This window comes from Oryzias melastigma, linkage group LG8, assembly GCF_002922805.2.
Source record: "Oryzias melastigma strain HK-1 linkage group LG8, ASM292280v2, whole genome shotgun sequence".
Taxonomy (NCBI): domain Eukaryota; kingdom Metazoa; phylum Chordata; class Actinopteri; order Beloniformes; family Adrianichthyidae; genus Oryzias; species Oryzias melastigma.
The window spans coordinates 11,330,677-11,339,927 of NC_050519.1; the positions used below are offsets into that span (position 1 = coordinate 11,330,677).

Here is a 9,251-nt window from a genome sequence, read left to right on the forward strand (position 1 = left end):
ACAGGGGCTGGACCTCCCTGCTTAGATGGTGACAGGGTAGAAAACTGTGGGCATCACGGTTCATCAGAAAAAAAGAGTCCATTTGAGTTCAAGAACAGCTGAAAACGTCATTCACAGCATAGAGAGAGGCCTATTTTGTCACCTGGGAACACAAAAGAAATCAAAATAACCTCAATTCAAGCTGTTTATGTTCATGCATAATGAATTTATGTAAGACTGCAACAGCAAACCAGATGAGACTGAATGAACGAATGCAGACGACACTGAGCAAAAGTTTCAGTCAGACATCAAAGAACTAATTATAACAATAATCAATCAAGAGGAAGAAAAATACTGATTATACTCAGATTAGAGTTATCATTTGGGTCAAGGCAAAAGTGAATGTTGTAATAGATATAATTGAAAAAAATAACACAGCAAATGGGCAGAAAAATACATTTATTGATCCCATAAAAGGGGAAATTACTCACATTACATGAATGACTGATAAAATGACAAAATAATAACAATGATCATGTCTATTAAAGGACAAATAAAGTGGTGCACTGTGATTTTATCCAGGATTTGCCCTAAATTTTAAGATTTTTTTTTTTGTAAAACCGCAAATGCAATAAAAAAAGAAAACCATCTAATAGAATAATACTGGTGCAAAATCGAAAAAAAAAAACATATTTACATGTAAATGATTTAAGACTAAAGTATTCTAACAACAAACCACTCGGACGTTAGATTAGATATTGTCTTACTCAGTCTTCTGACATTTTAAAAACTTTAACAAAAAAACAAATTAACCAAAACTACAAACCTTTTATTTGTTCAATTTGTTTGCATTTCTCTTCAAGTCCAGAGAGATGAAAGATCCGCATGCAGCTCCAGAGCCTCAGGTTGCAGAATCCTGAGCTAAACCCTAGAAAAAATAATTTTCAGATGTTTTAATTTTTGAGAAATTTTTAAAAAGATGTAGAGCAACGATAAATTAAAACAACTTAAAAACTGGAAAAATATCTTGAATATCTAAAAACTATGTTTTAAATCTTTGCAACAGATATTAAATAGTTTCATGTTTACTTAACTAAATTATGAAGATTAGACAACAGTAAGAAATATAACCAAATTAGGGATTAAAAACAAAATGTATACAAATCTAAAAACAGTTGAATTTTTACACCATTTTAAAAAATAAACTCCATTTATTGTTCTGCATGTGGGTCAGCTAAAATAATATTACTGAACAACTTTTTGCAGAGCAAATCTGTTTTATAACTCTTAAAGCAGTCAAGATTCCAAAAAAACAATAATTCTTTGTCTTCCAGAAGTCAGATACGATTGCAAACCACATATATCAAAGATAAAATATTCCTCTGCAAATTCATTACACATTTTTTTTAGTGAGATACTGTTAACAAACAGCAAATGTGACCACATCAACTTCCTCCAGGATCCCCGGGTCACCAAAGCAGCATCCTTTGGGAGTAAGAGTCGGCTTTAGCAGGCTTTATCGCAGCGGCCAGACGGCTTTTATGTAAATAAATGGCAGCATGTTAAGAATACAGATTGAGGAGACAACACAGCTAAAGCTCGTAACTGTTTTTGTTGATAAGAGCCACAAATTAAAACATTTTTTGTTCCTGTCGCTTCCTAAAATGCTGACTTGCAATCAAAAGTGTCTAAATAAAATACATTTACCAAAATTGTTTTTTTTTTTTACTTTTTTGAGTAAACAGATGCACACAAAAGAAAGTTTTTCTTTTTTTTCTTTTTTTAAGGAAGAATTAAGATTAGCCTTAAGCTAGCAACTGTTTATTTCTTCTCCTTGACGGGATGTTTAATCAATTTTAAGGCTGAACCTGCCTGATCATTTATCAGTAATTACAAAGGCACAAAAGACCACAGTCACATGTCAGGTTTAGGAGTTTTAATTCCTTCAGTGAGTACTGACACTTTATTCCCTCCTATAATGCTTGTTTCAAGTCTGATCAAAATGATCAGTTTACCAACAATAATATCAAGTTAATTGTTCATTGATTGAAAAGCTTCCTGCGTCCCCCCCTCTCCGGTGAGATTTATTCCCTCCTCACAGAGTAGAACCATCACTAACCTCTAATGTTTGTTTCTGACGGTTTAGATGTCTTCTTTTTTGCTTTGCTGTGTCGCCTTTACGAGCTTTAATCGTGTTTGGCCGAAAAATAATGTGGAATTAATCATGTTTAGTGTGCTAAGTCCAGAAAACAACCTGCAGAGCATCAACGCATCTCATTTTCTCTCAGCTGCAGACGAGGACTGGTTGTAAATTGCACCCAGTCTGGATTAGAAAACAGTTTTCAGTGAAAAATCAAAGCCTGCACGCACCTATCTCTCAAAGAGCTCGACACACACTGGATTTGGCACGATCGACTCTAGATTGGCCGCCCCTCATGTTAACTCTGCTAGATGAGTCACATCTCATTCACCCGCTTTGAGGTCAGTCCGGCAAATCTGTGGTCACAGCTGTGACACAATCCCACCTTTACCCCCAGCACCTTTATGCAACCTGAGTGCCACATTACAGCAGCGTTCAGTCGCAGCGACACACGAGCCCAGCTCAGCCCGCTAAGCTGGCAAACGCTGGCATGTGCAGAACCCAAACTGACAGAAACACATGCCCCAGAGGTTGTGACATTGAATCTGTGCTGCAAAAGAAAGAAGACCTGCGGATATCTGACATCAAAAGGAGCCAACAGTCTGAAATGCATCCCACATGAGATGTGTGGAGGTCAGTGGACTGTGGACTTTGCACAAGCTGGAGAAAACAGGCGAGTTTCACAATGAAAAAGGGCAGCAAAGATTTGAGCCACGACCTCTTTGCTGTGGGAAATCTGTGTCAGCTCCTTCCAATTCCTTGTAGTAACATTTACTCCACTTTATGATCCAATTCAGCTCCTCTAATTGTGTATGCGTGTGGCTCCATGCTAGCTAAATGACCGAAATATTGCATAAAATCCTCATTTTCACGGCCTGTGCTGAACACGAATGTTCCCCAAAGGACTATTTTAATAGTTGAAACCAGCAGAGGATTCCTGCTTTAGAAAAGAAAAAGGACAAAACAACAAGATCTGCATCAATGGTAAATAGAGGTGTCCAATCTACTATTCATTGTTGTTTTATTTATTTATTTAAATAAAAAAAAACAACATTTTAAGTCTGATTCTAAAGATAAATGGATGTTGAGCTGAAAGGAAAGATCTGAGTTATCAAAGATTTCCATGTAAATTAAAATCATTCAATGTTTTATTCATGGTCTTGAAACAAACAGCTTCATTTGCTGTTAGCATGTTGGATTGGTAGAGCATTTTGGGGGAAAAAAACGGGACAAATTCCTGGTAATAAACATGCTGTGATCTGCAGTGGTTCAAGTAAAATATTTCTTGATTTGCCAAAGCCTATTTCAATTGTGACTTTCAGAAATCTAATCTAAGCTTGATTTATCAGCAGCTATGATTCATGTTAGCAATTCGATTTACATCATGATACGATTGATAATTGGCTTAGTTTGAATGATCCAATTTACTGTCCTAAAACTGATTTAGGACATCTTTAATCAAAAATTTTGACTGAGATGAAAATTTAGTGAACAATTTAGGTGAAATTAAAATTAAATAAAACCAATAATTAATCTATCATCTCCATCACAGTTCAGACTGCAGAAGGGTGGAATAAAAAGTTATGTAAGATGTGGGTCTCCATTGACTGGATTGGTAAATTTTAATTATTTTTTTTTAAATCATGGGTTTCTCATAGAGTTGGGGGGGCCGGGGCGAATGTGGAGGCGGGCCGAATCTGGCCCACGGGCCGTGTTTGGGGAGCCTTGCTGTATGGTCACATGTATTTCCACACTCGGACGATGGTTTTAATTAATTTATTTTTTATTTAGTGAATATAAACCCACCCTTAATTCAAATGGTACTTTCCAAGATCGGTTATAGAGTTAATTATTTCATTTTGAAACTTGTTATAAGTCGATTCGATTAATAACTCGGCCGATAGATCGATCAGAAACAGACTTATCGATAAGGTCGATTACTCGCTACATCCCAATAATCTGCTATAAAGATAATAATAAACTTGTTTTTATATATAAAATCACTTAAATTGTCCATATAGATTTGAAGTGGTGTACAATGACAGAATAAAAACATGGATAATCAGATAGAAATTGTTCAAAGTTACATCATTAAAACTAAAGACAAGGAACCTCTTCACTGTGTCTTAAAAGCCGAGTTAAAAAAGTGTCTTTTAAGAGAGGACTGATGTAAAGCCTGCACATATATGTATACAGTAAATCAGTTTGCTTTGGTTTGATGCCATTTAGACTATAATATTGCTGCTGTTTTACTGCCAGGTTTCATCAGATGGATCTTTTAAAGCCCCTTTTACTGTTGCTGTCTGAAGCATAATGTTTTGAGAAGGAGGCATGTTAATAGAGCTGTTAGAGGTAAAAAGAAAAAAAATCTGACCCAGGAGACTCTGATCTGAACCAACTAGCAGTTAATGATGCTTTCTAAGCAATCCCATTATTTGAAGGAGCTTCTTTCTCATTGATCTTCTCCACTAGTTTTTCTTTTAAAGGAATTTCCCCTCTTTTGTGTGTCAAAACTTGGATTTTCAGCTTCTCCTGATAATCGTGGAACCAATTAATGCAAGGTTGGAGTTAATCAGATGAAATGAGGACCAGAATGAAAGAAAGAAGGGAAAAACACTTGGAATGGCTCCTGCGTGATCTAAAAACATCACATCAGTGTAAAACACATGGAGGGTGTTTGATGGCAGACTCTAAGTCTGCTGGGTCACTGCAGTGCATTGAAGTGACAGGAGGCAGGAGCAGCCAGATGAGATCTGAATCTGCATGCTTGAGTTTCTGCTCAGATTCTGTCAAAAGGGGGTAAAGCTAATGGGACTTTTTTCAGGATGACTCAGATAACCTCAGAAGTGGTTCAAAAACAAGTAAAAAATCTGTCAATCGTTTGAGAAAGTACTTTAGTCAGTTTTTCATTATAAAATAGTAGGGAAATGTAATTTTATGATTTAAATTTTCTTCAAAATTTTGATTTTTCCCCCTGGAAAGTTCATAACTACATAAATGTAGTCATTATTTGCTAATTTAGTTTTAATTCTTTAGTTTTGAAGTTGGAATGTCACATTTTTGACCAGATCCAACCCCCCAGTGCTCCTCTCCATCGCGCGTCAGAGGACGGAGGCGCCTTTAAATGGTCAGTCTGTGCCACACCGTCTCGTGGATCTCATCCTACGAGGCAGCGCCTGTCCTCCTTCAGAGGGGAGCCTCCTCAGCACCTCCTCGGCGCTGTTCGTGCGCGTCCTTTAAACACATCCGCACTCCTCCAGCTGGAGGCAGTCCCTGCGCGCACCACGACAGGAGCGCATCGGAGCTTTGCGGTCCTTCAATGCGCTTTGGCGCAACACGTTGGAAAAAAAACAAAACTCCCAACTGTGATGGGATGTTTTCCGGATGAAGGAAACTTGGGGAAATATGGGAATCAGTTTGGCCAGAAATATTTTTGATCCATGAGGAGGTGGCGCGTCGTTAGTGGTGACATAAAACCAGTTACAGGTAAGAAGATTTTCTCTTTATGGCTACATAATGTGTTTATTTATGTTCATTTCCTTCATCTTTGGGTTTAAAATGGATCAATATGTCCACATTTGGTTGCGCATAAAAAACCTGTAGGCTATGCTCAGTTTCCCAACACCAGTAATGACTGACATGACCTCGTTAGAGTCGCTGAGATTACGAGGATTCATTAAAATATTCAGAAGTGATTAGAAGGATGCAGGTGCAGAAATTAGGCCTCGAAAAGTGGAAGGATTTAAACTTCAGTTGTGAGGAAATGTCAAAAACATGTTGGCTCACAAGAGATTTTGAAATTCGTATTTAATGGTGAATAGAGTAAAAGAATTTAGTGTTTCTTTCTCTGTTGTCCCATCAGATCCTTTCAAATCCCGATAATGGTTATTGACACAGAAGCGCCTCACTGGAGCGAGGCTTTTGGCAGTGCTGAAATTGATTTATGTCCAGTCTCTAATGAAGTGAAAGAATTACACACTATCTACCACAGCTGATATTTGGGTACTATTATGTATTTGGAGCCTCTTCCCTTGTTAGCTCTTGGCTAAAGCAGACAGGCGCACCAGGAGGTCTGCTTTAATTGTCTTCTCTCCTCAGATTAGCTTTCAGTCAGGACTGCTTTGAAGAACGATGATCAAGGTGTAAAAATCGATGAACTCCCTTCAGGACCTGCTGTCCTGATGCACGACTTGAAAAAGCAAACATTGCTCAATATTGCATGGCGCGTCACACATGCATGCTTTGTTGCACAATCTCACAACAGTCAGGTCAGCGAGGTCAACTTTGTCAACAAGTTGGTCTAGGAGGACTGTAAATCTCAATTTTCTGTGGCGCTGACAAAATCCTTGTCTGTGCAGGTGGGATGCCTTAACCTGAGCATCATGGAGCCCTGGGTTTTTCCATCCTGCTCTCCAAACTGCTCTGATCACGTCCTGTACGACGGGCTGGTGCAGGCCAATGAGTCCTGGCAGAGCTGGAACGACACGGACGACAGCTTCACCCGGACCAGCAAGGTGGTCATCACCTGCATGTACTTCCTGGTGTGCGCCGTGGGCCTCTGTGGGAACGCCCTGGTCATCTACGTGATTCTGCGCTACGCCAAGATGAAGACCGTCACCAACATCTACATTCTCAATCTGGCCGTGGCAGATGTGCTCTTCATGCTGGGCTTGCCCTTCATCGCCCTCCATATGGTGCTGGTCCACTGGCCTTTCGGGCCTGTGCTCTGCAGGATTGTGACGACTGTCGACTCCCTGAACCAATTTACGTCTATTTTCTGCCTGATGGTAATGAGTATCGACCGCTACCTAGCTGTGGTGCATCCCATTAGGTCCACAAAGTGGCGGAAGCCTCGTGTGGCTAAGACTATCAATGTGGCGGTGTGGGGAGTGTCGCTGCTGGTTAATTTGCCCATCGTTATCTACAGCGGCACGATAATGAAGCGCGGCAGCTGCTTTTGCACCATCGTGTGGCCCGAGCCTCAAGAGGCCTACTACACCGCGTTCATGTTCTACACCTTCATCCTGGGCTTCTTCCTGCCCCTCATGGTCATCTGCCTCTGCTACCTGTTCATCATCATCAAGGTGAAGTCTTCAGGCATCCGCGTGGGCTCCTCCAAGAGGAAGCGCTCCGAGAGGAAGGTGACCAGGATGGTGTCCATCGTGGTGGCGGTGTTCGTTTTCTGCTGGCTGCCGTTCTACGTCTTCAACGTGACCTCGGTGACGGGCACCATCAGCACCACTCCCATCCTCAAGAACATCTTCGCGTTCGTGGTAGCGCTCGGATACGCCAACAGCTGCGCTAACCCCATCCTTTATGCCTTCCTGTCGGAGAACTTCAAGAAGAGTTTCCAGAACGTGCTGTGTCTGAAGAAGGTGGGAGGGCTGGATGAGGTGGAGCGCAGCGACAGCAAGCAGGACAAACCTCGCCTGATGAACGACCCCACGGAGACCCAGAGCACCCTGCTCAACGGAGACCTGCAGACCAGCATCTGAGGAACTCATGCCAAACGGACTAATAGAATTCATGTGGACCCAGATGGAAAACGTTTTCTAACAAAATCTGTGAACTGCAGGTGGAATTTGTTGACACCTCCCAGTCCTCAGAGCGATGAGTCACAGTCACTGATATTGCACTGTGGCGGCGTGTCCCCTGGGCAATAGGGCTTTTCTCCGGACACCCAGGATTATGTTCGTTTACAGCACGGAGGAGGTTCCACTTTTCATGTGTCCAGTTTTCGTGGTAACATTTCCTAAAGGTCATTTTGTATGTAAATATTCATTCATTAATTAAATGTTTTTTACATGTGTGAACAGTTTTACTTGTAGTACATGAATATTAAAACAAAGAAAAAAAAAAGCGATTACAGTCAGATGTCCCCAACATCTAAACACAAAGTAAAGCTGCTAAAATCTAAAAAAAAAAGAGAAAAACTGATCAGTATTATGTTTTTTAATTTCAGAAATAAAAGAGCGTGGAGTTCCTTGCAGGGACCTTTTCCTTTGAAAAAATCCTGGGATTGTGTTCCACTGAATAATTCAGCACGGATCCATTGTGGCACCATGTTTTCCGTGGCCATGTTATATCAGAGCATGAAACCTGTCCAAATAATGTTTCATCAATGATTAATTCCTCCCCTCCTCCTTTCCCGCCTGCCCATCTGTAAGAAGCCACCTCATCTCTGAGCACAATTTTCATTGAGTTGGGTCGCGGTGAGAAAAGGGAGTGCAGATTTCTGTGTTTTTCTTTGAATTTTAAAGGGCCTGAACTGTCATGTCACGACTCTTGTAATCCATAGCCTGCGTGAGGCTACATGTCAGTCATGCTCCGACACTAGATGACAATGTTAATTTGTGAAGGGCTAGAACACTTATCCAATAGTAGTGTTCCCTTATCAATGTCGAGCCGCTTGGCCAAAGAGTCAATGCTTCATCCTTGACAACGTGTCTGTTGCTATAGTTAGATTACAATCTGTGCAGTTCATTTACTCTACTTGAACGGACTTCTACATCAAGGCTACTGAAAGATGTTTATTAATCCTCAAAACCTTGCGAGTCCCGACAAGCATTCTGCAGCAGAAATGCAATGTAAATACGCATTTGTACCAGTATAAGCATCCGCACATATTGTGATACTTGAACTCCACACTTAACCTTACTTTGCATTCAATCTCTGCAGTATTGCTGAACTCAATCTCAATACTTTAGTGAAAGACGGTGTGCCTCTGGTGTCCTGTATTTCTATAGCAACAGAAAATTATTCATCTGTAGAAGAAATGACTTCGGTTGTACCACATGACGAAAAGTAAACCATAATATTGTCTACATTGTGGTATTTAGTGGTTCAAAATGTAAGCCAGTGGAAAGAAGCATATATGACACAATGTACTGCCTAGTTTGTTGTATAAAGCATACTTTTTGTATTCAAATAATTTAGCATATATTTATTTTAGTTTTTCATGAGATTTTGTTCTGCTGTGGTTTAACTTTTTTTTTTAATTAAATGTTTCTGTATAAAGTTAAATATAAAGCTGCTCGTACTGCCTCTGCTTTGCTTACATTCAAGCAAGCTTGATCAGGAAAGTTTGTGCATATATGTTAAATTTAAATAAATTCTACAAAATGAATGTTTT

General features: G+C 40.0%; 1 protein-coding gene across 2 annotated transcripts; it reads left to right on the plus strand.

Moving 5' to 3' along the window:
- The first annotated feature begins 4,893 nt into the window (after positions 1 to 4,893).
- LOC112146136 (somatostatin receptor type 2) lies at positions 4,894 to 9,245 on the plus strand. 2 transcript variants are annotated; one of them, XM_036213258.1, is made up of 3 exons: positions 4,894 to 5,605; positions 6,218 to 6,387; positions 6,478 to 9,245. In XM_036213258.1, exons 2-3 carry the CDS (start codon positions 6,301 to 6,303, stop codon positions 7,612 to 7,614), a joined length of 1,224 nt encoding a protein of 407 aa, XP_036069151.1. In that variant the 5' UTR covers positions 4,894 to 5,605; positions 6,218 to 6,300; the 3' UTR covers positions 7,615 to 9,245. The 2 variants fall into 2 exon arrangements, with proteins under 2 accessions (XP_036069151.1, XP_024127583.1); XM_024271815.2 differs by lacking the exon at positions 6,218 to 6,387 and having other exon boundaries at positions 5,069 to 5,605.
- Positions 9,246 to 9,251: the final 6 nt, after the last annotated feature.